The sequence below is a fragment of the Cephus cinctus genome, unplaced genomic scaffold, assembly GCF_000341935.2.
Source record: "Cephus cinctus unplaced genomic scaffold, Ccin1 Ccin1_scaffold0204, whole genome shotgun sequence".
NCBI lineage: Eukaryota > Metazoa > Arthropoda > Insecta > Hymenoptera > Cephidae > Cephus > Cephus cinctus.
In genome coordinates this window covers 717012-744941 of record NW_014332923.1, presented here as the reverse complement: position 1 = coordinate 744941, position 27930 = coordinate 717012, and the positions used below count along the sequence as shown (strand labels likewise).

The window sequence follows — 27930 nt, the reverse complement described above, 5'->3', positions numbered from 1 at the left end:
ATAATATAGAGAGGGTGAGAGAGGGGCAGGGGGGAGAGAGAGAGAGAATAAGAGGATGACTTGCTTAGAAAATCATGATGCTTGCAAGATAATTAATTTGTATCGAGAAAAGCCAGACTAATTGTAACTATCGAACTAGTTTCACGATGCTCATAGCTATAATTACTAATGCTTAAAAATATCACGTTACCTTATTCTTAGTACGTGGGTTGTACTTATGTATGTATACATATGTATATGGGTATGTGGGTATCCGAAGGGTTTTTATTATTATTATTTTTTTTATTATTTAACGGAAGACAGGCGCCCGCACGAAAGGTGCTTTCCCTCGTTCGAATGGCTGTTCGTAAGGTGACAAAAGTTAGTTAATGTATTCAAACTGCGTAGCGTCCCGACGCGGTACATGCTTATCCCAATTACCAATAGCTAAAAATGGCTCCCCGACCCGGTAATCACTATAATCTTGCCGTTTTATTATCATTATTACCGTTTATTACGACAGACTCTGTCAGCCAGGCATAAACTATTGCGAGTTGCCCGTTAGGCGGTCCAAATCTAATTAACTTTAATTCATCGTAATAACATTGACAGCCGGCCATTATCGATTTGAGGTAGCAGCTACCTCACCACGACAGGGGTTATGACGTTACGACTGATTTGTTTGCACAACATTAATAATAATACACTTTACTCACGTCCAATGTGGGATTTCATTTTATATTAATTTATCATACTCGCAGTGTATAAGATAAAATCTTATGATGAATTTTTCCACTATGTATTATATAATATTTTATGATATGTCAGGTAACGTATAATGCAACGTTGATAGATAGATATAGATATAGTCTGTGACGTTTGAAGGTACTTTTAAATAATAGAGGTTTATACTGCAATTTCAAATTTCAAAATTATTATCGGCAATTATTAAATAATTTTATAGGAAACCATAAAGGATCATCATTGGTCTGTCGGTTATTGCCAGTTTTCAATTGCTTTAAAACGTGGACAATCGTTACCGGCGGAAGATGAAACATCAAAGAAATTCCGACTAATCCAACACAGTGGTTCAAACCACTCCTTCGGTTTACAGTCGGTTTACGGAGACCAAGCAGTACGCCGAGTTCTGGCCGCTTGGGCGCAAAACACAATACCATTAAAATTCGACAATTTTACAGCGCAATTTATGAGTTTCTAATTAAGTTCTTACGTGCCAATAGTGAAGTGCAACGTTCGGTCCTAAACCGGGCGTCTTTCGGCAGCGAACAAAGAACATAAAGGGGAAGGAAGGAGAGGATACAGAAAAATGAACAAAATAGAGGTAGAAAATAAATTCTCGCGTTTCTCGCTTGTAGATATAGACACTTGACTCCGCCCATACATATATATATATATATCCGTTGGACGATATAGAATTAGTTCAATGATTCTTTTGTAAGGATTATACTTTCTTTTTCTTCATATCCCTCAGGGACGTATGAATGCCTCTTAGGGCTTACAGGTATAAGCCACCCTAAGAAAAGTTCGAATGGAGACGCCGGGCCAATATATCTTTAGGCGCCAGGGTTAGAAATTTTCGCCACCTCTTGCCCTGTCGGGCCCTACTACAAAGATATTCCACGTATTACCTGCCAGTAGATCAGATCCTAAAGATACCGGGACAACGCGCTAGAGCGTATAGATAGTCCCGTGAAACGTTTTGCCCTGTGAGTCCGTACTAAAAGCTTCTGCATGTTCGCTGCCCTCGATAGAAATAATAATTTAAGAGTGAAGGCCAGGTCGAGAATTTGGGACGACAATTTGTCTGTTTATAAACACCGGTTTCTGGGTTGACAGCGGAAAGAAGAGGAAGAGAAAGGAGGAAAAAATGAATTGACACAAGTTTCTCGATTTCATGCAATACGTAAGACGTAATCTTTAGTGTGTACTTAAACCGTAGGAAAATCTACCGATTATAACACAACTGATGATTACTGCTACCTTCTCCGGTAAATTAATTTCGTTGAAAAGGATCGGACGTACATGCCAAAAATGTGTGTATATCCAATTCTCATGAAAATCGGTCAGCAGAATATCTAAGGCTACGTTTTGTCTTTTGACCAAATCTCGTATTCATTTTGTAGTAATACGAGCTCGTGCAAAATTACGATTTCTGCAATGAAGACGAAGCCGTTGAATCGTTTATCAAAATGGATATTTGTATCCATCATATATACAGTAATTATGTAAGCACAATATACCTATGTGGTTAAGCAGTCATAATGTCTCATGTATATCTTATCAGGTTGCGATTATAAAAGTTTACATAGTTGATATTGTCTTATGGACTTATAATGTAATGAGGCGCTTGGCGTAACGTAGACGAACTTAAAAAAAATCATCGACTCTTTTACACGATTAGGAATCATCAATGACTTCAAGGAGGAAATACTTAAACGCTCTTATCTTTATGACAAAGTGGTTACGTCGAACCATGTACGTTTTTATGAATGAATCTTCGACTTTCAAACGTTTCTGAGCATTGTGACACAAGTGCTAATGTGGGATCGGTGCTTTGACGTAGTTTAACATGATGATTCTCAGCCTGTTCCTCGAGTGTTTACATGCGCTCGATTGCCAAATGATTTTATACCTACAGGTTGAGAGTCCCTTGGTGTAATCGTAGGTAGGCGTGAAGGTTTTATCAGGACAATTAGTAACACCTGTACGTTACTACGGTCTTGAGAGTTAGAAAATGATTAAGATCCGCCCACGAGGATAGATAGGTATTACGGATCTGCCAGGAGGATGGATAACAAAGGAGCTTTTCGTTTTTCCCTTCGTCAATGTGACGTCGATGTTAGCGACCCTCGATGACTTTTAATGACTCCTCAATCAAGATTCGTATTACTTATCTGTATATAGATGCGTATAAGTATGATTATAATGTATCAGAAGGCTTTAGTGTATTTTCCGTAATGAACGTAATTAAGTTATTGGGTACGTGGACATTTCTTAGTTTTTAAAGATCCAATAATAGTCTTGTGATATTTTCTTCGTACGGTAGTATTGCATCAATCGATGATTAATGTTGCTGTGTATACAGTGGAATTCGATCGGAGATCTTTATTGGTAGCCATTCCAATTTACAAGCGATTCCCGCAAATGGCACGATCCATTCGAAAGATCGTAAAACGAAGAACGACGCGGTAGTCTTAGGGACCGGAATGAATTTATGCATAATTTTCACGCAAAGCAGGCCACCTTTTGTGCGCAGCTTCAATACGGCAAGTAGGTAAGAACGACGGCTACGCACGTCAACTAGACGTATTTATAATGCATACAAGGTGTTCAAGCTGTAAAGCATCCGCGTGCATTTTTCACGTCAGCATGAAACCGAGTATAGGTAATACCACCATATCGTTTCTGCGAGTTTATCTGAACTCGCCATAGGCGATCTACGGAGATCCTGAGATTTAATACTGAGGCGAGGAAAAGAATGCCGCCGTTACGTCTGCTGCAACTCGTTTCCCAAGAGTTACGAGGAACTTGGTTCGCGTTTACGCGAAAGCTGCGCGCGCCTACTGACGCGCATGCGCGCCCCCTCTCCCTCGTCCACCTCGCAACTTATACCTCGTATCTACATAAATAGCCGTTGCGGGCAGCGTGCTGGCGTATGGCGCGTTGTAAAAAATGTAATAGCAAATTCTTTTGTGCTATCTGAATCTGCCTCCCATGATTCTTGAAACCGGGCTAGTACTGGGTATCTTCCGATCACACGTCCGAAATGTCAGACCTGTGACCTCTCCCACTATTTTATGCTGCGCGCTCAGTCTCCTAGAGTGCCCATGCCGCGCATGCGTATCGCGCCTTTACGAGTGAGCGCGGGAGCCAATTCACAGACTCTAGACTCCTCCTGAGTCTAACAAGCTGATCCCTATCGAGACACCGTATTCACATGAGTCATTTCTGAACGAGGAGCTTTCTCGAGTGGCCCGTACGTTTCTTACCTCGTGGGATATATGTCGCTTTGTCACGTAGTCTAAATTCGCAAAAAATTCAAACATATACGTTACGCTTACGTAGTCTCTCGGTGCTTCCGACGTTGGACGTTAATTATGACCCCCGACAAGGGAAAGCTCACGGGGATGGCTCGTGTAGCGCCTAGAGAACTCCCTCTGTGCGTATGACTATTTATATTCTAAGCTACGTAAAGCAACCCTTCTGACAGGAAGCGTGTAATGCACCCATTGATACAATTTATGGGAATATTTATATGTATTTATAGCGCATGCCTGGTTCACGTTGTCGAAGCCGCAGGTACATACTTTTGTGGGCCAGGCCCACCGCGTCGAGAGCACAAATTTATGTACGGGGATGGGTCTATGTTTCAAACCCGCGTGCGTATGGGTATATACATATGTTTCAATGGTATTTGGTACTCAGTCTCTAAGTATGCAATACGTTGTACCTATTCGAATGTCTCGCGGGATTTATCGTCCGGGCAGTTCGGGAAAGAAACGGCGCTAGTCCGATTTGTGCAACGTGCAGCCGATGCGTCGCGCACCCTATAGAATGTAATCGACTCCGGCGTGCCCACGTATTCAATTTGGTACGCCTCTATGTACCCATACAATCTATACGGTATACATATAGAGTCGATAAAGAACACCGTTGAATGTACCGCCTTTATAATGGGACCTCTCGCTATCACAACACTGGCCCAAGTTTACCAGCATTTAACGCATCGTTTAGCAGTACGTTTGCGCTTATCAATACCTGATAGCTTTTCTATTTCGTCGTTATTCCCCATCAAGTTACGATTATACCTCCTGCCCACTTTACGCGCAAACACTAAACTAGTAGTACTGACGATTAAGCGTTCTTCGTATCTTCTTTAATCGCAGGCCCTTTGCATATCTATATATATATATAGATATTGAATGCCTTGTCTTCGTATCGATTCGTAATAAACGCTCGATAATAATAATAATCGCCACACGCAGTGCCTTCTCGCGTTCATTCGTAACATCAGCAGCAAGCTCATCGCTGCGATGCAAACCCACATACATACTGCAATACGCTTGGTAAATATAGAGAGATTTTACCGGTGCCTATCACTGTGCGCCGATACTCACGTACAGGTTAGAATGGCATACAGGTGGTTGTACCGGGCGCATTATCGTTACGTTTAAACGAAGCTTGAGATCGCGCTTGAAACGGGTCACCCCGTATGTAGTTCCATTATGCAAATGCAAATATAAGATATCTGCGGGGTTAGCCGATACATGCATCGATCGTGGATCGTTGTGGGTGGCCAGACTACGGTAGCCGAAGCTAAGGCTACCGGCGTTCTGACAGACAGACGTACGAACAGACAAGCGGCCAACCTACGTGCATGTAATTATCCTGTCAATGCGATGAATTTTCAAGCCTTCCTTTATTTGCTTGTTTCCATTCGCTCTGGCGTTTATAACTATGGCCACTATACGGTGGCCATTGAGAAACTTCTTGACAAGATACTGCATCTCACGGAGGAGATTCACGTGGAAGGTATTCATGTTACGGATCAACCAGATCAGCCATCTTAGATCTATGCAAGAGTATAGAATTTTCCAGGATACCCGATAGACTTGTACTTGAGACGTTTCAATACGTGTACGGGTTAGGTCGATCTTGGTGGATCATTAGAAAATAATCATAATTCAAAGTCAGTGGTAATGGTTTTTTTTTATGATGCTTGTGGGGAGTCGTTTTATTTACTTTTCTATTCGTTTTTCTTCCTTTCTTTTTTTTTTAAGGAAATAAACACAGGCGCCTCACGTTAATGCATGCTCGGTACTTTAATGCGTCTATGATATGATAATGTGACGTTTCACATTGGATTATGCATGTAGGTTCGTGTATGATAATTTGGCGAGACAAAGCCGCATTGTCGGGACATAAATTGAATCAGTGCCCTCTCTTCTCTTCGGTCTCGTATACTCGTAACGCCCACTTGGCGGATCTCTTGCGCTCTGGCGCGCGAGCGTATATACGGGGCAGGCACGCATCTGCGTCTCTACCTACATGGCGCTTAAGAACGTTTTTAGCATCGTTAAAAGTCGTGGAATTTTATGTTATCGTAACGAGTCTACAGGGAGGCCTTGTGGATCGGTGGGAATTATGAAGATCTGTCCTTGCTGCGGATCGGAGGAAAAAGAAATATTTAAACACGAGATTTAGCGTGGCCAATGTACCTTGACGGATTTTAATCAGTTTCTAGGAAAACGTATGCGAAACGACCCGTGCGCATGCGCTGAACGAGTTTGATAATTCTTTTTTTTTTCTTTTACGCAGGTCAGATGTCAAGTATGTTGAGTCATCGTGCATCTGTGTGCGCCTGTGTCACGGGCTGAAATTTTAACTGAAAATTTATAACCTTCCGCATACACGGGCGTTTCGCTAATCCACGAAATTATATTTCAGACATTCGCCTGTTGACTTCATAAAAGTCGTAGTATTTTTTACGATTAACCCTTCTCCCGTGGGGTTGATGCTAAGTTATGAATTTCCAGCTGTAATTTCGTGTGGGTGTAACATGTGCTATATCAAACGCCATTATAAGGAGTTTTTGCACGGGTATTTCGTATAATAAAAAATCTCTTCGTAGATCCTGGAAATGATTTCACGTGACAGATTTAGACTCCTTGGCAGGATCCGAAGGATCTGGACGAAGCGTAACGTGATGGGTGTCTAGTGTGAAAATATTCGTGCGCGGAGGCTGGGGATGAACAGGACCGTCAGGAAGGGATGTTTCTTTCTCCGGTAGAGAAACGTAATATTAATATTTTGGGAACAAGGGGAATTATGTCTTCGGACAAATTATGTGTAAGAACACAGCATTGGTCGAGATGGAATGGAAAAAAGATTATAAAATTATACTTTCAAATATTTCGTTTAACCATATAGGACTTCCTTTATTATTTTACTATATACAACTGGTCATCCTAACTTCTCCAGAAACTCGTGGAAAATGCGCTGAATGATTAATCGCGCGCTGCCTAGGCGGGCTTGGATTTACAGATATATATTAGCATAATTTGTATGTTAACATTTAACCCGACCTAACCTCCTTCTGAAGTATACAGGCATAGTAGTCTGACGTATTACTAACCGTCATTTCAAAATTGGACAAGCTTCTCCGTGGGAATTGGAGAAGCCACCGCAAGATTCGTCTATTCGCATTGGCGATAATGGAAAAATTATACGGAGTCTTTACCTCGCCTATTTACCATGCACAGTGCCGATTCATAAGGATCGGCTATTGCCGCTATTAAGTGTCAAACGTGCAAATGATTTTTTAAATGAATTTTAATAGAAAAATTCATATTAAAGTTCAATGAAAAATTGCAGAATATATTTTTCCAAGATTCATAAGTCAAGTAACTGTTCGTATTAATTTTATTATTTTTATATATTAAAAAAATAAAAACTGGATGGATCTTGATATAGTGCAAGAATTTAATTCTTATCGTATATTGGTCTGCGTGAGATTTCTCACTTTCTACCGGAAAATGTAGGGTAGAAGAAGGAGAAGGATGAAAAGGGGGAAAAAAACAACAAAAAAAGAAAATATTTCTGTCCCATGGCGTCAATGCTGATCTTATCTCAGTTCGAGGTCTTCTCAATGGCTCCTTTTAATTAGCCTCGGCTAAGTACGAACGTTGGTCTCTAGGATCAGTTAACCCGAAAGTGTCCTGTCCGACGATAACCAGGACGCGCCTCGTAATATCAAAGGATTTGTTGGAATTCTCGGACGGTGGACGTTTGACAGGTTTTGAATTTTATGCAGGACCTGTGGCAGTCCGAATGGTCATTCGGACGTCATTTGTCGTCACGGCAAAAGAAAGACTCGAAGCAAATTAAATGATATCATTTTTATTCAGTCAAGCATCATCTATATATGTTGTCTGTGAGATTATTTAAAATCAATCAAAGCCAAACTTATTCCGCCTACATATTAGTTCCCATCTATCGCAATTAAGAATAACATTATGTTTCTTGACGGACAAGTATCAGATACCAATAATCTAATCGATATTAATTAAATCATTTAGATCGTCTAAAAAAAATTTTATTCTACTATTTTTATACACCCTTGACATATACTTATCTTATGTCTTTTAATTTTATACCACCACGTAATTTTTTCCCTTAAATTACATACTGAATGTAATTATGAGTTAACTCTCACGATTTCCTTAATTAGACGCGTAAACAGGATAATTCTAATTGACCAGGACTACCATTCGATTGGGTTTAGCATAATAGGCCGTGATCGCGCTTAGAAGTAGAAATGCACGTTCAGATTGAATGCAATCTATATATATATATATACACTCGGGGGCGAAATCCCACGTAGGTGTCCCAGTATAGGAACGCGCGTTATCTCAAGCGAGCACTTCCGTCGACACAAGTTATCCTAGAAATATAAGATTCAATAACCGTAACGTAAATACGGGCATTAGATACGAAGTGATACAGTTTGCGAAGTACCTGTGCACTAAATAATGCACCTAGTGGTAACACCGACCCACGTATGGTACGGACCACTTAGTAAGTCCTTAATCCTTATCTATGCATATCGCGCGAATATGCAATGCAAAGTGGATATGAATATTGCAAAGTGAGATCACTGTGCTGTGAGTGCAGACTCCCGAGTTCCTGGGGACTTACGTGATGCCGTATCGAGTACCCAAACAATGATCATCAGGTATTTCTTTTTTTATACCTCCAAGAACATTCTTCTCATCCAGTCATAATCTTTCGTTCAGGTTAAAATAGTCTTATGGCTCGTTTCAAATCCTGGTATACACATATTAATACACATCTACTTACGTACTTAAAGAATTCTTGCAAAGGTACATTTAAATATCTATGAGCTTGCATTGTACTCCTGACGGACCTACCCCAACGGGCACGAGACGTCCCTTCGCATTTTCGATTCGTCACAGAGAAAAAGCCGAAACCCATTCGCTACACGGTGTCAGACGTGACAGTGAGTTAGAGAGAGTAAGAGTGAGAGTGGATGACAGGAGAGAGAGAGAGCCACTACTGAGTTAAAATCTCACTTTTTGTAAAAGGACCAATCAACGAAATGCGTCCATATACACATTACCTACGAGCAAGGCTCTCTAAAATAAATGTAAGGAAGATCCGACCTGGGATAAACGATATTTCGGACCTCCCAACCCGTTTCCGTGAGGACCAAAATGGATTCAGTGAATTTTCAAAATGTTACCATGTACATAACTATGTCTTATTTGAAATGAGTTGGTCTCACGAAAATCTATTATACCTTGACAAGTTTAGATCACTTTGAGAATACACTATGTAGATAGCATTAAGCAGATGCTAATACGTATTTGTTATATAAGAATCGTCCTTCTTCTCTATACGTTCACTGGTTTATATCTTTTGTATAATGTATCTATACAATACTATATTACGTTGCATGCATTTTATTGCAGCGAGTTTATTTATATCAAGCGTTCGTGATCGCGAGTCGTGAATCTTCCTGCTAGATAAGGAGATGATGCATACCTCCTTCTTAGTATATATCGCTTATCGATGATGAAACCCGCAAAGTAATGCATTGCTTCGGAAACGGCAACGTGCAATTTACGATGCACTTTTACACGATACTCTAACTCGTTTGGTTGAATGCATAGTTACACTTTATAACGTCCCTACGAGTTGACGTCATACGGAATGATGGTACTGGCGATATGGCGTGTTTTAAGCCGTTTTTCAAATTTATTTTGCGAATATTCTTTTTCATCCCCCACTCTAAGAATCCGCTCCATCCCTCTTTACCAGGTAACAGGCATACCAATAACATACTGCTCCATCCATCCAGCACGTTAGGTGCTTTAGTGCCAATGATCTTTGGGGTGGAATAAATAAAATTAAATAAAAAAATTGTAATGGTGCAACCTCTGCAAAACGAGACGCGAGCGATAACATTTATGGTTTAACACCATGGGCACCCGTGTGGACTGATCTGTATGCACACTGGTACCTCTGTAATTATCAAGGTGGCTACTGGTTCTCTCGTGTAAGGGTATCCCGTGATGAATGTCTTTGGAGCACACGGGCCACATATGCGATTCTCGGTACTACTCCTTACTATCGCAGAAGCAATGCCACACGTCTACAAGAAACACGTACGGATTTGCATAAAGAATAAAATTGCCAGTCATACCAATGGTTCGAGGTAAGAAAAAAAAAAAAAAAGTAAGATTGTATTATACTGAAATTTCTCTATAAATTTCAATAATACAAAGATATAAGATAAACGAAGGTAGGTGGTAAACACATTATACGTTAACGTTTACGGAAATCATAGAAACGTGAGCATATGCATAGAATTTCGATGGAGCTTCAAAAAAATGACCCTCCCATGGCGACTAATTGTATGTAGGATCGAGGTACGGCGATGTTCTTGGTCGAGGCGACGAAATTTCTTTGACGTTAACGACAGTGACCTTTTGATCCTGAGGAGGCGAGCGGCTTCTAGTCTCTGAACTTTCTTTCTTCGGTTTATACGAAGACGATCTGTTCTCGGTTCACCTATTCTATACTGATAGGCATACCCAACTTCACTTTTCTATCACAGTTTATGTATATATATATATGTAGGCGATCACGAAGCAGTAGTTTACAGTTAACTATCTTGAGGAAGTGACGTGATCATATGGTCAGGTTCTCACAGTGGACCCCCATGGAGACCCAAGGCTTTGCTCTATCGAGATATCATCGAAATAAAGTGCTAAAGTGGACACTGCTAAGAATCCAATAGTGACTCTGTATACTGGCTGCGATATACACGATAGCCAGACTTGACTGTGTACCTTCAATAAATACGGTACGATCCTTTGGGTGCAATGACACGCCTTTTTGACGGACGGATTAGCTAGGGATTTGTGTCACTCCGAAGAACAAACCCAGGAGAAGCTTTCTTCCTTACTCATGATATTCCATGACCAGAGCCACATCGAGATACCAGTTCCAGTTCCAGATTACAATCCTCTCTTATACGTTATAAAGCATGGCTACTTGCTTTGTGTATATATGTATATACTATTTGTATTTGTATATATAGATATAGTTATGATGATTTAATCATTTGTTGGCATATTTTGGGTAATCATATTTTCAGCATTTTCTGGTTTTACGAACGATCTACCAAAGGTATTTGGTTAGTCTGGGTAGGTGGAGATACGAACTTATATTTCTTGGGGATTTTTAATGGATCACTAAAAATTTTACTGCCCTGGGGAAAGTTGTAGATCTTTTTTTTTATCATAGACATATTTCGAAAGTCGTGAAAGATTATGAAACTTGATGCACGCACGTATGTACGCACGCATGTTTCATCCGAACCACTTGTAATCTTGGATGGTGTAGCTAATGCGTGATGAACTGATGAGTTTCTAATTAGGGTCAACGGGAGGTAGTTGATTGCAGTTTTTTGCTGATTAATGCTATTCACGCAATCATCATTTACTCTTTACGTATCTGGTTGACTCATGGATGCTGGTATCTGATGGGACGATTATTGTTGTACAGTGAGTGAAACTTGAATGAGACATGTCTATGTGTATATATGTATATATTCAACTGGTTATCTGACTATCTATCATGAATAGAGTTATTACGTTTACTGTAGCTAGTGTGAAATCAGGCCTGACAACAAGTTCGAGATATCTATTCGTCACCGGATATTGACTCGGCACTAAAGAATCTTGGACATACTCTTGAGAATTCACGGAATTATTCCAGGTTGAACTTTCACGGTTATACAGGAATGGATAAATTAGATATTCGAAAAATTTTTAAGGAAGTTATGAATATGAGAAAGTTGAGAAAAAAGAGAAGGACTATGGGTAATAAGAAGTATTATAAATATTATAACAGTAGCTTGGCGCAGACACATTATGTAAAATAGTCAGTGCGCACTCAATAATTTTCCACGATTTTAATATTTTTATCTTCTAACCGAAGCAAGCGTGATGCCTGTAATCTTCATTGTACTAAAGTTTCCGAGAATAGCTATATTGCGGGTTTTATGTCGAAAGGCACTGGACTTCGATCGATGGGGATTTCAAATTCTTGGGCAGCTGTTGCGAAATTTCCGCGATACTTGGAACTTTCACGGTTTTATAATTACAATTATTATTTATCTGTATTATTTGTCATTATAATTTCGGTTAAGCTGTTTTTTTTATATACTTCAAGTATTAATTTGATTTTTCGAATTTTATCACTTTCTTGAAAACTGGTCAAATTTCATTCTTCAGGGAGGAAGACTAACAATTGGTCCTGACAACGACTTCAAATAGCTTGTTGCCTACGGTGCCGGTGTACCCTGTTGCAAATAGCACATCATTAGGCCGCGTACGCGTAGGGCGTAATGCTATACATTACTGACTAATGGCAGTGTGCGCATTGCACCCGAGCAAATGCATAAATCCGTTGTTTCCGAGGTCGAGAATGAAAAAAGAAGTATGAAAAAAAGAAATGAAACGTGAAAATTGTTGAAAAATATATAATAAAACTAAGCGTAAAGTAACGTGTAAAGTAGATAAGCATTAAAATCATTTCCATGCCGATGCGTTTCTTAAAAACTTGAAAATTTGACGAGGGTATTAACGAGAATTCTGTCGCGGCAATTAAATGCATTCTACGGAGACACAATCTTGGTAGAAATAATAAAAAAATTTTTAAGATTAACAAAAATGTTTTGAAAGAAAAAAAGTAGCAGACAGCATATTTTATCTACCGCATACGATGGAATATTTTATAGTGTAAATTTGAGGGTCCGACACCCACGCCTCGCATACTACTCATATTAGTCGCTCTTAATAGCCGCTATGCTTGAGTATAACAACTGAATAATTATTACACTGGCGACCTCCTCGTTGGCGATGTGCTCCTTGGACTATAATGGTTTAGCTAAGCGTGGCTAATTAGAATAACTAGTGACGCCGTGACGACTAATTAAGCAGTACTTAAGTTGCTTTGCCATTTGCGTACATATAAAAACAAGCTCACGCTTTTATCTTGCCTCTGAATTACAGTACCGAACGACCCCTTGTAAAAGGTCATGGAATTACTCAGATTTGATATTATACGGATTATCATTAGGGAATCGTTTCGATAATATACATAGACATATAAGCTTGAACTAATACGAGAAAATATTGCAACGCTTAAAGTCCTTCTAGATTCCACATCATTCATAGTTCGTTAATGGTACTAATACCGACGTCAGTTGGCCACCCTTTCATCACTTTTTATTGAGTCAGCATTATACCGATAGGACAGGATTTTCTATTGCCACATTATGTAATATAGGTTTTACGACACACCTGCTGCCTGGGATTTGCCTTACCAGTGGTATAGCTTATGCATTGAAAATTATAAAATCTAAAATATATATTGCGATCCAATTACGATTTAAAGTATCAGCTTGATGTCAAAAAAATTTTTGAAAGCTTTTTTTGACAGTTTTTCATTTCATGCCAGCCACCTGTTCCGCAATATTCGACCTTTTCGGGTTTAATGGTCCAGCGACCAGTTTTAAACCATTTTCGACCTTGATCCTAAATTCGCGGTCTGACCTTTCCTCGTGGTAATTACTCAACCCCGTTTTTTTCGGTGCTCTTCACGTTTGTCAGGACACCCTGTAGATTATCTTGCGCGTGGTGAGTTTGGGCCACCGAGCGCCGGTGCATTCCAATGCAAATAACTCGCCCCAGGATGCAGCGTAATCGTCGCAATTTCATGCTTCTCAGAAATTCAACCTCTTTCCTTTCTTCTTCTTCTTCTTCTTCTCGGGCTTTTTTCTCCGCCTTCTCTTCTTCTACTTTTACCTTTATCCACCCTCTGGGTACCTAATTGTATTACCTCTTGTCGGTAGTATGTAAAACAAGGTTAAAATGGTACCGAACTATTGACACGTCATAATCAGTCTTTGACTTGTCAACGTACGATTCATCTTTTACATTTACCCGCTGTTAATATTTTGCATTCCGTTTGTCAGCCTGTCTAAATAGATACTGAGAAAATGTAGGAATCAGTAGATAAACGAGGCGAGAAAGTAAGATCCGATATGAATCAAACGTGTCGCAAAGACTTGTATGTTTCCGGGATCGATTAATATATGTTCCTGCTTAAGCAATCCGGTCCAGGACGATATCAACGATCGTACTGTACCTATTCAATGTCCAAAGGGTATACAGTTATACATTATTCATCATACATTATACTATTCATATACGAAATGACAGGGAAATATAGTGCAGGGTTATTTACGACAAACGCACTTTAATAGAGAGGATTGTTGATACAGAGAGTTATTTCATTATCTAACGATTAAATTAGACTTATTAATTATTGGTAACCACCTTTTTGATTGCTAGATTACTTGCTAGTTTTTCTTTTCCTTACTGAATCCTCCTTACACAGAAGATACGTGCCATAGTAGTTACTGGTTCCCTTCCTTCCTTTCCTTATGGCCTTATTCCCAATAGGATATTCGCCAGTGACTACAGTCGGTCTATGATTTCAATGTGTTTTTTAGCATTTCGCGAGCAACGCAATCCTTGGAAAATCATACGTTGTTTTTCATAAAATTGATTTAAAAATAGAAAAATAAAATATATTTAGTGCAATACAGTAATATAGTATGGATAATTTTTAACAAAAATTGTATACAGTGACACGTGTATCTTGATAGAGACTTCATTGATTCTTATCTGTCAAAAAATCACATCGAACTCGTGAAACAACTATAGTTAGTAATGCACTTCGGGAGACGGATCTTATAGAGACAAGTGTCAAGTCCTAAAACACTAGTAGTTTGGACACCGAATTTAAATAGTATTGGGCGAAATCTGTATGAATATTCAGATTTTTTATGAAAAAAAAACTCATGGGTTAACTGCTGCTGGGAGCAGGACGCGAACCCCGATCTTTCTAGTCGAAAGCCGCAACACTGTCCACCGACCTACGGTACTTCCAAGTTTCTATTTCCTTTTATTGGGATGCGGTTGTGCATATACATTAAGTACAATAGAGGAGCCACAGCGCTAGTGATAGAATATCCCTATAACTCGCAAAACCTGAAGTTAGCCTTTTTATTTAATTTCTATGGTAGAACCAACGGTGGTGCCTTTGTACTGACTAACCCTATTATGCAGTACTGAATGATTGTATGTACTTAACATGCGCAATAGTACATTCGGTATATACCACACAAATTTCTATATATGTTTTTTATAGGAAGCTGGGCCGAACTAGACATGCGTGTTTGCTAGAACGAATGCTTCGGGGCAAACCGAGAGAATTTAGCGTGAAATGGATTCTTCGCTACTCTCTCCGCAAATTATACCGTACGGAATAAATATACTCGCGTGTCTCGTAAACGTTTCGGGACGAGTTTTATCAGTGAGATCGGCACCTACGTCGCTCGGTGTAATCCTTCATTAGAGACAGTGGCTTATTACCACTGTATCCTTATAAAAATTCAGAGACGTCCGCCTTGTTGCGAACACGTAAATCTCGTTCAGAGAAATTGATAATGTTCCGATTCCTGTCGTATCCTGGTAATTGCCTCGGGACTTTGCTATACCATTAGCTACAGTTAGCGGTCTATATACATACATATATGTATACGGAGGAACACAGCCGACCACTTATATTTTCACTGTAGAAATTAGCACAGACTTAATTTATTAGCTATGCTGGGGAGGATCTTCTACGAATTTTACTGCCTGAAGTCACACGGGAGTCGAAGTGACTTTTCAAGGATATATGGATTTAGATATCGGTAAGAATCGTGCGTCTGGGTATGAACCTTTGCTGTTCCTTAAGTGATCCTTGTCAAATTATAACAGAGTACAAAACGTGGTGGAAACGTCTCGCGTAGCCATTGAAGAGCGGGAGAAATTTAAAATGCTAATGAGGAATCGCGCTGGTAACATGGCGGATATAGGTAGGATAGCCAGTATAGGTACGAGGTTTGTTGACTTTTATTCAATACGATCGTGGAGGCTTTCACGCGTCCTTATTTATCGGAATTTAATTCGACGTTTAGCCAGGTAGACTCACTACCGGTCATTGGACCTGGGACCAGAAATACTTCAATGTTGCCCAACGTCAAGTACCCTGAGTTACTAAAATTTATCGAAACCCGTTCCCTTATTTATCTACAATTAAGGTAGTCGTCTACCAAACGATTTCGGTATCTACTAACTAATAACGATGATTTGCGGGCGTGCTTGCCTTTTGATACTTTACTATATGTATATGTACGGAAACGTATATGAATAATGGTGCACTAAGAGTGGATGATTATTTTTAAGATTTTAAACCGACGTTCACTAACTGGGAAGAGTCAGATCAATTAAATTGATAAGAACTAGAAAGTCTTAGGTTTAAATAATATTTTAGCCTTGGATGAATAATCTTTATATACACTGTGTATGTACAAGATGTGAAATTGTAGCTACTGTGAAAACTCTGATTTTTCAAAGATTTACTGTTAGAGCAATCTCTTTTTCTGATCCAGGGTGGTTGGAGCGGTGGTCGTTGGCGCTGCTGTCTGTGGTCGCATCCCAGGATTGGCCAAGGGCCAGAGGGAACAGTGCAGGAAAGCGCCGCACGCGATGCCAGCCGTCGGCGAAGGCGCTGAAATGGGTCTTCGGGAATGCAGGCATCAATTCAGGCATCATCGGTGGAATTGTTCCCACGTGGCCAATGATCAGGTCTTTGGTCATGTTGTGGTTGTAGGTGAGTAATTGGCTTTTGATAAATAGGTTAGGCTAGGTTGGGTTATGTCGATAACGGAAGATCGTAGTACCAAGATGGCGACGATAATTTCTGCGGCAGTGAAAGATTGTCTTGAAGAGGGAAATATGTTGGAAAACAGGTGACGGCTGAAGAAAAATAAAAAGGAAACATAAAATGGTGTGCTACTACGGTAACCAACGATTACAAAGGGTACCACACTTTGGGTTATAAAATGACTATCCTTCTGTCCCGGGCGATCTGTATTTATAACGGGTGGGCATGATATAATGAAACTGGTTTACCCGTGTAAATAGTTACGTTTCTCGGGTTAGTTAACGATTCAATAGAGTGCCGGTTCTCTTTGGTATAGGGAGGCCGCGGCATTCTTCGGTACCGAAGATAAATTATGAGGGGTGAGCGCCCTGTGGCGTAAAATCCAAATTCCTTGTCACGGAGGTGCATTAATATTTTTTCTCTTTCTTTCCCTTTTTTTATCTCTCTCGAATTCCATGAAACGCACATTGGTCGGCGATTCGCCCGTAGGGTCCGATAGTGACGGAGCAACTTCGTAAAAAAATAAATAACAAAAATAATCGACCTATATAACTGACTTCCGTATAAAATTTCAAGTTTCCAAGTAATTTTTTTAGGCTATTATGTAAGTTATATGCTTCAATTTATTATACACGTAGTTTCATTTCTTCTTTGAGGTTAATTCGAAATGGGTTAAGTGTCCACGGATTGATCTGAGTTTATATATTTCCACCCTTGTTAACTCGCAACTAAAGTCATCTCGACGCGATGTCGCAGGAGGATTAGGATTTCTGGGTCCACTGGTAGTCAGTGACATTTTTATCAGAGACAAAATCGAGGAAAACGTTTCGGTAGGCCAGACCGGTGGGCACCCGGTTCTCGTGTTACCGTTTATGCAGCAGTCTTCCTCCGGCAGCCACATAATACGCGCGTAACTTGTACTCAACGCATCAGAATCTCAAGAGGGGAACATTCGGATACACGTAAAAGAAGAAGAGGAAGAAGGAATAAAAAAGGAAGGAATAGAAATAAATACAAGAGCGGAGACATAGATAGGGACATTCACTCCCACGCGAAACATAACGAGCCGTGTGTTTCGTGCGACATTGTCGACAACGGAAAGTCACGACAATTCGATAATTTCTGTCGAAGTATTTATGGCGTCTCATCTTTATATTTTATCACTTGATAAATCCAAAAGTAGAATTTAGCGAGAAGCAGAAAATCGAAATTCTTCTTCGACGAATTTCATGTCGGTGCAATGCATAATGGGAAGGATGCGCGCGCAAGTCGGCTTCGCGAGTGCGCATGCGCGAACGAACAGACAAATGGCGGATGCAGTAGCTACTCTCAAGAAGAGGATAATCCGCACTGTGAGGACGATCTGACATGATCCCTTGGCATAAATATCGCTAAATACACGTATTTGTCATCTCGATATTAAAAGCCTCTGTATTAAATCCTTTAGTCACGATCGAGTGGATCCTGTAAATATTCCCAGCGATTTCTCATGATTAAAACCGGGATTAAGCCACCGCGCTACGGCGGAAATCAAAACGTGATTCCTGCTACTGCACGAAGGATGATTTAGCGCGTTTAATAATCTTGTATACTTTGTTATTAGCTACTTACTACATTTATATACTGTCATATAATACAGCTAAGCCTATCCCAGCTAGCTGCAGTATTTTCTCAAAACATGTCACTTACAACAGTGTCTATAGAAGAGATTCAAGTAAATCTGCAATTTGTTAAGGTCTAACTGAACTCTTGAGAGTCGATTGAAAAAAATTATGTTACAAATGATAGAGAATACCTTTTTTTCAGATATAAAAAATTGTTTTTATTCAAATCAACTAATTCCGGTTAAATGTCAACGTGCAACCCACTTTACTGTCTGCCTATTTCAAACACGTATTTCAGGCACGTTTCTTGACTCCTTCGTGCTCCTTTATCCGTCCCTAATCTTGACTATCCATCAGGTTTTAAGATTCCTTCAGATGGCACCCACTTACCGTCTGCAGCGTTACGACGTCCCGACGCGTCCTTACGTCACAATTAATTTTGACGTGACATATGAAACGCCTGAAATGTGACAGTTCAATTCCTACTTGGTCCACCCGTTATATTAACGAAAGAATTCGAATGATTCCTGCAGGCACCCGTTATCTTCGCCCACGTATCCTCAGAAAAGGCTATTTAATCATGCGAACCACCTTCTGCCACATCTCGAGCAACAATCGCATCGTAATACAATTTATCTTTCACTTACGACTCTGCTGGATTGTCTATTGGCTATTGAAAGCTTGATAAGGAAAAGAGATTTTAACGAATTTTAAGCAAACAAAAACCACATTTCGTTCTCGAATTTAATGATTCACCCTCTAAAAACATGTGAAACAATTCTTATTATGCTGGCAAGAGAAAATCTGCAGTGTTCAGTAAGCTTTACTATACCTACTTACTTACTCTGGTGGGAGAAGTGGTGTGAAAAATAAAAGAGTTAAGAATTAATGCGCAAAAGTAAAAAGAAAAAAAAAGCACAAAATAACGCGTATAAGCAAGGGGCAGTTGGTCGCTAACTTAATTAGTGAAATTAACGGGGTCGCTCGGCATGTTCAGGCTAAGTGCAGCAATATACGCTCAAGATATTTCCCTTGCTCTTAAAGCGTTTATATTATGTACTCCATAATCTGTACACGCGAAGATTTCTTTGAAAGGAAACATACAAATTAACATGGGCTTTACTTTTGAGATGACTGTACAATTTTTTATAAGAAACGTAAAATTTGTGGAGACTGGGGAAATTTCGACAGTTCTATAATCACTATTAACCATTAGATTGCGTTTATTTTTTTTTTTTGAACGGAAATTGTATATATCGAAGGAGACTTATCACCAAATATTACTCTCACGTCTATATATAGACTTCCGGTAGCCTAGACGTTAAGCACGGTCAAGTACGTAACTTCACACGATATTTAGACACAAATCATTTTCACAAATTGAAATCCAAAGTGCTTCAAATATGACGCGTGCAAACGTCCAAGAGAAGCTTCAAATGGTGATTCAACCAATTTACAGAGAATACATTTTCATAAATTAAACGGCAAGTGTAGGCCCGGGTATTTCGGTACAGTTTGCGTGGGCCGTACGTAAGTCCCCTAATCGCACAAATTAATTAACGTAACTGAGAGATCCATTACCAGAAGGAAAGTATTTTATCTATGGGCAAAGCGCATCGTTAACGGCATGATGGTATGTACCGAATAAAAAAAGAAAGAAAAAAAAACCATTATTCAAGTTGCTCTCTCGCAATCTCCATATGTACAGAGATAATTTCCAGTAATATATATCAACGTAAAGCAAAACATATAAAATAGACACTCCTGATCCTAATACGGCTAGTTGACTATTTTTCATAAAATAAAAACAAACGTACGTCTATCTTCGCATATATCTCTATCGTATATTTATACTATACCGTATGCCTTTATTTTATACCTGACTTCTCTCGGACTCGATAAATATTCGCACGTTCGCGCTCGCATACGATGTCGATAATATACGATGCGCCGCGGTGCAAATATCATCTTACGCGTGACAAAATAATTTCGACAGCCCGAGAGAAGCGCGAAGATAAGTAACGTCGAGGGACCCTGAACATCTTTCCAGCCCTCTACAGTCACGTAAGGTATGGTATAAAGTAACCTACACGTCCACCGAGACACGAAGAACTTCGGTCTGTCCGGATAACGTCATCGTCCGCGTTGTTCGCGTTAATGTAGCACCTTATCAATTTTAGCAGGGTTTTAAAACTCCTTCAACCCCTCCATTTTTTTTTATTCACAGGACATTTTCTTTTTTTTTCATCACCGTCTTATCCGTCTCTCGTATAACTGGACTGGCCCACACTCGTCGCTCCAGGTATTACCACTGACACACGGGATAGTCATGAATATAGCTTGTTATATGTCTCCTGCTTGTACCTTTCTACATGTATACGTATACCTTCATGCCTTGTCTACCTTCATACTGTGAACATAGCGGCGCGTCGATATGAACGCGTGTCCTCGACCGATCGTTTTATTTAAATCGTTCGAGAAAAACATCGATGTTCTTTAATTGCGACAGCCATTGGAAACCCGCTGGAAAGTCGAGTTATACCAATATAACGTGAACGTATAAGTGTGATGACTGGGCGCGCGAAATTTAAAAAAATTGTTTATGTCTGCCAATACGTACCCGCAGCTGTCACAGGGCCTCCAGTCATTGAACGCCTCCGAATTTATCTGATCGCGCGTACACGACATTTGCGAATCCAAGCCGACCGGTTATCGCGAAAGTCTTATTTGCTTGCTTACTAGTTAGGTAGTAAATGCACTAGGAATTGTGAATTAATTCGAAGCGAGGAAGAAGGCTTATCTCTACTCGATATATACACTGCTAGTATTTCTATCTTTATATCGTATAGGTTAGAATATCGCCCTTAGGCTTATAACCTATAAGTATCACTATGCAGCCATGTCTTAATCGAACGCACGCGTGTAATGAAACGGTGCGACTCGAATAGCTATGAATATTCAGCGAACGCATACGTGATTCAGCATTCTGTGTCAGTCGTATAAGCAAGTCGTGTGTATTTGCAACTGGGCAGCAGTCATTCGAGTACCAGCAAGATAATTGTATCTTACAGTGCCACGGCGATCTGTCTCTGTCGACTTTATCTTACCGCTAATTTGTACGATAGGTCGTTCGCAGCAGCAGCGACAGCAGCGACATCACCCGGGCAAACTATCTTTCATTCACAAATGAAACTAGGCGATAGCAGCAGACGCTGCCGAACGACATTCCGCGCGGAATTCAAATAAGACTAAGAACAATGACGCCTCTTAATCTCACACCCGGTATAATAGTAAACCGTACGTTGGAGAATCTCCGAGGATTCTGTAAGACGTCGGTTAATTCTTTGGAAGTATAAGATCAAGACGGTAGTCATTTATTTCTAGTGGAATTTATTTCCTGACTGTTCCAGCGACTTGGAAACAAGCCTTTATTCCAGTACTTGTTGATCCTCGCCGTTTATGCCAACCGCCCGCTTCGAAATGCTCTTGTATATGCTCGACGTATCGAATAGTCAAAGACAACACTGTGCCCTGGGACAATTTCCATTTACAACTCACCAGAGCGCCATTATTAAATACAATCTCGACTCCCCGAAGCGCTAGAGTGCGCGCAGGTCGTAGCCGTTGCGTGAAAGTTGGCAACATGGACGAGACGCTACGCGAGACTTTAGCGTAGAAAAGTGCCAACGGCAGTGCGGAGATCCATAGATTGAGTTATAGCCGTGCGGTAGTTGGTCCCCAGGGGCTCTTGTAAGACCTCTTAGGCCGTATAAATAAACTAGTTAATAAATTAATATATCACTGTTATCTTTAGCCCGTGGCAGCAAAGTGCCCCTGTGAAAATCGCTAACAAGACGGTGCCATTAAGAAAGCCAATGGCTATTTATTTCGAGGCAGTCTCTTTATTATAGGATTGATACAGCAACAACGGTAAATAACAATCTTCTGATCATTTCGAGTATATATATTATTTGTGAATATCTATTAATTTTCTATTAGTATATCCATACTGTCTATCGATTATCTGACTCATCGACCCTATGCATTAAGTATATATCTGATTGTATTTCTGCGCGATTGGTATGGCAGCCCTGGCGTTTTTGCGCTCTCCGAGGAAACAATAAATCATAATTTTAATGTGAGCGACACTGTAAACGTGTTTGTGCCATAGATCTCAATGCTAGACGACCCCCTGTTGTCGGTGCGTGGGTTTCGGTCGTAACATGTGTAAATGCATAATGTGTCATACGGTTGGGCTTTCAGTCACTATTATTTAATATCACACCTCGCACCTGTCTAATTTAATATAAAAAAAGAGATCGATTACGAGACACGACCAAGTCACTCGAAAATAATTTGCAGATATTTCTTCGTATTGCTAATGTACGATACAACGTTGACAGTATTATGTCAGATAACTTTAATCACTGTTCCCGCCAATTAAATCCATTAATTAAAAGGCAATCGTTTAAAGGTTATTAGCAATTCATGGTACGGATAAGAAACAGAGAGGAAAAGCTCACACTCGTTCACGATCAACATCAAAGCAATCAACGTGTGATTAATTAATCACAGGTATGCATGCCGTCTATCTTCTACCTACTTAATTCAAATCTCTCCTATATGATTCAGAATTCTATAGCTCCGCGCAAGTTATACTCTACCCACAGTTGTATGACTCTACGTTCTTTCTAATTAGAAAGCTCGACTGTCTTACGTAATGTTGCATATAAATTGCACTTTATAGCGACTTCTGTTTATAGCGAATAAATTGGTTCGCCAGGATTCCCGAGACGATTGGCGATCGTGGAAAATCGGTAACGCCTCATCGGACTGTAAATATCGATCTTTCCAATCATCTAGACTAATCGAATGTATCGCGTAGAAAAGAGGTATGGCCGAACGTCGATCGAAGATGCAATCCTGTCGAATGACGATCGAGCTATTAATTTCAAATTGAAATTATGAATTGCATATAGATATATCCATGTCGGGTCTTGTTCATTGGTATAAGCAATGTATAAATATTGTCGGTGAGCGTGTACTCCCTGATATATGTATATCGCTATAGAAAATGTGTCGAATCTCGAAGGTGCAACGACTCATCGAAACTCGAAGAACCGGATGGATTCGAAGAAATCGATTGAGCCCCCCCAGATCGTTAAGGGTTGGCCTTCGGAAAAAGAACGACGTGAATCAGTGCCGAAGTGGATCCCAATGCAAATTCGACGACCCGGCTTGGATTGTACAAATACTAAGTGGATGAATGTGTCTTAATTATAGTAATTGGTTAATTGTCCCGTTATCTGATCGAAACAAGGAGGAAAGAAATGCCGAGCTCGCACGTGCTGCCTAGTCGATTTTCACTGTAATGGATAATTTGATTCTATGAGGAATGTTGTTGGGAAAGACCGTTGATACTGATACAGTTGTATACGTAGCGTTAGGTTAGGTTAGGTATGTCTGCACGTGTAGTATGTTAATTCGAATAGTATGGAATCTGGAACGAATGCACATTCCATCAAGTTCATTGGTGAACTACGGAGAATATATAGATAATAAGACAGACACGTTATAGATATGCTGCTAACGTATAAAATTTTCAAAATACTCCAATACTCATATTTGAATATTTCCGATTTTCCCGCCATTCTCTGTCTTACAATATCTCAATTCTAATTGCCCATTAGCGAGCTTGCATAATTGCTGATTGTAAAGACGCCACGCGAGCGTTAAATTCTTTACAACGTATTATTATCATGTGCACTACCCGTGTATGCCTATACATATGTGACAGGCGTGCGTATTACTTTCACGCCATTGAAAAGTTACTCCTGAATGCCCACACCCACGTCAATGATCCTAACGCTCACTCTTGTATGCGCTATACGGGTGTTCGACAAATAACAGCAGGGGGACGTCGGTTTAAAGCTATTAGTCACGCGAAAGCACGACCATGAAGGCGTCGCTTTCAAAGCCGAACAAGGATGCGAGTATTTCAGATTATCCGTTGTACGTATACGACCTCCTGTATATTACCTATATACATGTATATAAATACATCCAGCTCGTATTTCGCATTCTTTCTCTTCGGGCTACAGAAGTCAAATTCTCTTATTTTTTAAACTTTAACTCTATAACCCAATGAAGGTTCATACCTACTTGACCAAACGAAAAGAATATGTGGAATCAATATCCATTGGTGGCTCGCAAGACATTCAGGTACTACTTCCTTTAACCCAGTTTCAGTTAACTCGAAATATTTCTTACGTGTCCGTCCGGAGCTACCGAACTGTCATTTAATTTGATTTACAGAAGCCCAGGCGCAATTAATTACTTCGAGTCTTCTCGTTAAGGTCCGCGCCTGCCCCGAGGCATTGCTGATGAGCCAGGTTTCTTACCACGAGCGATGCAGCCGTTCTCTGTACGGATACCGCGCCGCGACGCACACGTTTCCCTCGACGCGATTCGCGGTAAGACGTAACGAACGAGACACTGGATGGATTGGAAATGATGATGGCGAAGATCCTTTCATGACCGAAGGACGTATTATAGGAAGATAGTATTGAAAAAGTATAATGTGTATGTATATATATATCAGGTACACCTCAGTTGTATCAAGTACCTTATACATTATAGAAAATGGTCGACAGCACGTATCGATACGATAATGAATTCCTATATTTTCTTTTCCGTCATCGTGAACAATACACAAAATGGAAAATACTTCCTTACCGTATCACAGGTGTTTGATCGACACTCCCACGCATTCTCCCAGTACCTCGTAGTATAGAACGCGAGGCGTGAACGCACCTTTAACCTCTCAGATGCCGATCCGGGGCCCCACGCGGTCATTGTAAAAGGTAATGCTGAGGTTAACAGATAAATTTTTCTCACGGCGAAATAAAGATCTTGTCGGACAAGCATACAAGATGGAAACACTGTGCGTGGTGGCAGGACATGCTTGTTCGCGAAGATAACCTCAGGTTTCAACGCCTGCCCGACCAATCCTCACTTGAGTTTCCTTCTTCCTGCACCCACACAGGATTTAAAATTACGAAGGGTCTATACTCCATACGTATATATGTATATATACATCAACATATTACATTTCAGTTGGCAGTATACGTGAAACGCTAAGAAATCAATTAGTCGGATACTCGTATACGTATTCTGGAAACAGGCAGCTAATGGACCATTTTGTCAGGTACTCCTTGTCACAAGCACCATTTTTAGTAGTTTCTAGTATTCATTAGTCATAATGGCTGCCCACCTTGAGTTTTCATCATGTATATCCTGATCCTGCACAAGTTATACTTGTGAGAATCACGTGAACGACCCTGATAAAGTACGCGGCTCGATAAACAGATTGAATTACGAGCTGCTGCGGCGAGGGTCCTGCAGACTTGTTAAGGACTTGCTTGAGAAGTTCCAAGGTCCGATGACAGGTCTGCGAGCGTCAGTGCCTTCTCGTTGAATGGGGCTTGCCTTACCTACTCCAAGCTGATTATCATTCACCTGTTGTCGGTAACAGTATCTACCGGGTGAACATGTCAGGACAGACTTGTACGAGTCTCTTATGAATTTTATGGTATTCAGGTTAGACGCCTGTGGAGTGCGTTAATGATAACCCGGTTGCTCGGGACGTGGCGTCTTCTTTTAGTTGGGATTAGCTCGTATTTTACAATCAGATATCTTCTTCATTGTAATTGATTAGACAGCATCCTACCGGTCGGAGTTCCGAGAGTCTCCTGTGTTTGTTCTACGTATAAAAGCCCACGTGGTCATTAAGGGTTCTCCTGTTCTAAGCTGGAACACAATATGATGGAAATCGTTAGACTCGTAGAGGTTGGATAATTATCAAACGATTCCTTCCATGATTATATACGTGGACCAATCCAGCCCTCATTGTTCTGTCATTCTAAAGATTTTCTGTATCTGTTATACTTATCCAAGGTAGCTTAGCTTTATATGGAAAATCTTGATAGGCTATTATGTTGGAAATTAAGGTACGGGGCTAGTGCTACCATGTTTCAGTGACTATTCGTAACTGGTAAATCTTGTATCGAGGAACATTAATCCTTCAGCTCGATTTACCGTGACTGTGAGAATATAACGATTGTTCAATGACCTCGCAAAGGTACCTGTTCCGTATATAATATCTGCGTATACCTATTGTTTACTGTATAGATAAAGTCTAGCGGACCGTTGAAAACTAACTGCTAGCAGATAGTCACTGACTAATGTTGATACCAGAGAGTGACTATTTAACCCGAAGCTAAAGTTGGCTCAGATAAATCTCGATTTCGTAAGTGCCTTTCTTGGTCATAGCAATATACAGTATGACAGTGCACGAGAATATCGTGAAATATAAAGCGGTCTGTAAATTTCAAAAATACAGATCAACGACGCAGACGCAGATCCTGTTTCCTTGTTTTATCGTTTTTTACACAAATCTATAATTACGTCTAGCTACCGAGGAACTTGGTGCATTTAACTTTTTGTCACGGAGAAGTTTCATCTTGGAGAACAAGGCAGCCCTAGGACCGTATCTAAAGGCGGAGGATCGGTGGGAGGTTCCTTCGTGGGCAACCACTAGGAATTAAGAACGAAATGAAAACTCGTAAAATGATCTGTGGTTAATTATAAGTTTGACGTTGGAAATAACCAGGCGTGGCGAAACAGCTCTTCTTCTTTATTCTGTCTTGTTATTGTGGTACAATAGATTGCGAAACCTTTAAAAATATTTTTTGCTCTATTTACAAAAACTTCGTGAAACGTTACGCCTCGAGTTTCAACGTTCCTGCAGACCGTCCGGTGTGCATATTTTGTTCTAGGCTGCTTTAACGCGAAATTACACTCGCGCTCAGATCTGAGCGGAATATTTTATTACGGCGCACGATACGATCGTGCTCGTTACTTTTAATAAGGTCGCTTACAAAACATAAAATTGTCGGGTGTATATAATAACAACGTTGGGTAAAAGATGGCCGCCGACAGACAATATTGTAGGTGGAAGAAATGTGACGTATCCTTCCATTGAATTACCGCTATCAATTTTTGGTATACTATATATATAGTATATACAAGTATACGTGAGATCATTGGAGAATCTGTGGAATTCAAATTATTTTGAAATTTATCCATAAAATGAACATGTGGCAACCAACTAATTTGAGAGTCGATGATGATTTTCTTTTTATAATGCTCGAATAACTCATGATAATTAATATAAATAATTATGGCTCCGATATGCTTATACGATTTCCGACCGATTTCATTCAATACAGTTATTTCGAGATAGCGATCGTTTTTAATCACCGACACCTGTTACATAAATTTACTAATCAATACCTGATTGGCGAAAGCTCGCCGGTACAGGCAATGTGTCGAAATCAAATTCATTATTGAATTTGAGCATTTCGACCAATCACCATAAATAATCGCCCACATA

The 27930-nt window shown here is 40.1% G+C and overlaps 1 protein-coding gene across 9 annotated transcripts in view; it reads left to right on the top strand.

Moving 5' to 3' along the window:
• LOC107264923 (protein Wnt-2) overlaps window positions 1-27930 on the top strand; it is a 52360-nt gene that overhangs the window by 18147 nt on the left and 6283 nt on the right. For all 9 annotated transcript variants that reach the window (XM_015733730.2, XM_025082148.1, XM_025082146.1 and 6 more), the window contains one exon: window positions 16598-16818. In XM_015733730.2, the coding sequence (XP_015589216.1) occupies window positions 16598-16818 (221 nt within the window). The remainder of the gene's footprint in view (window positions 1-16597; window positions 16819-27930) is intronic.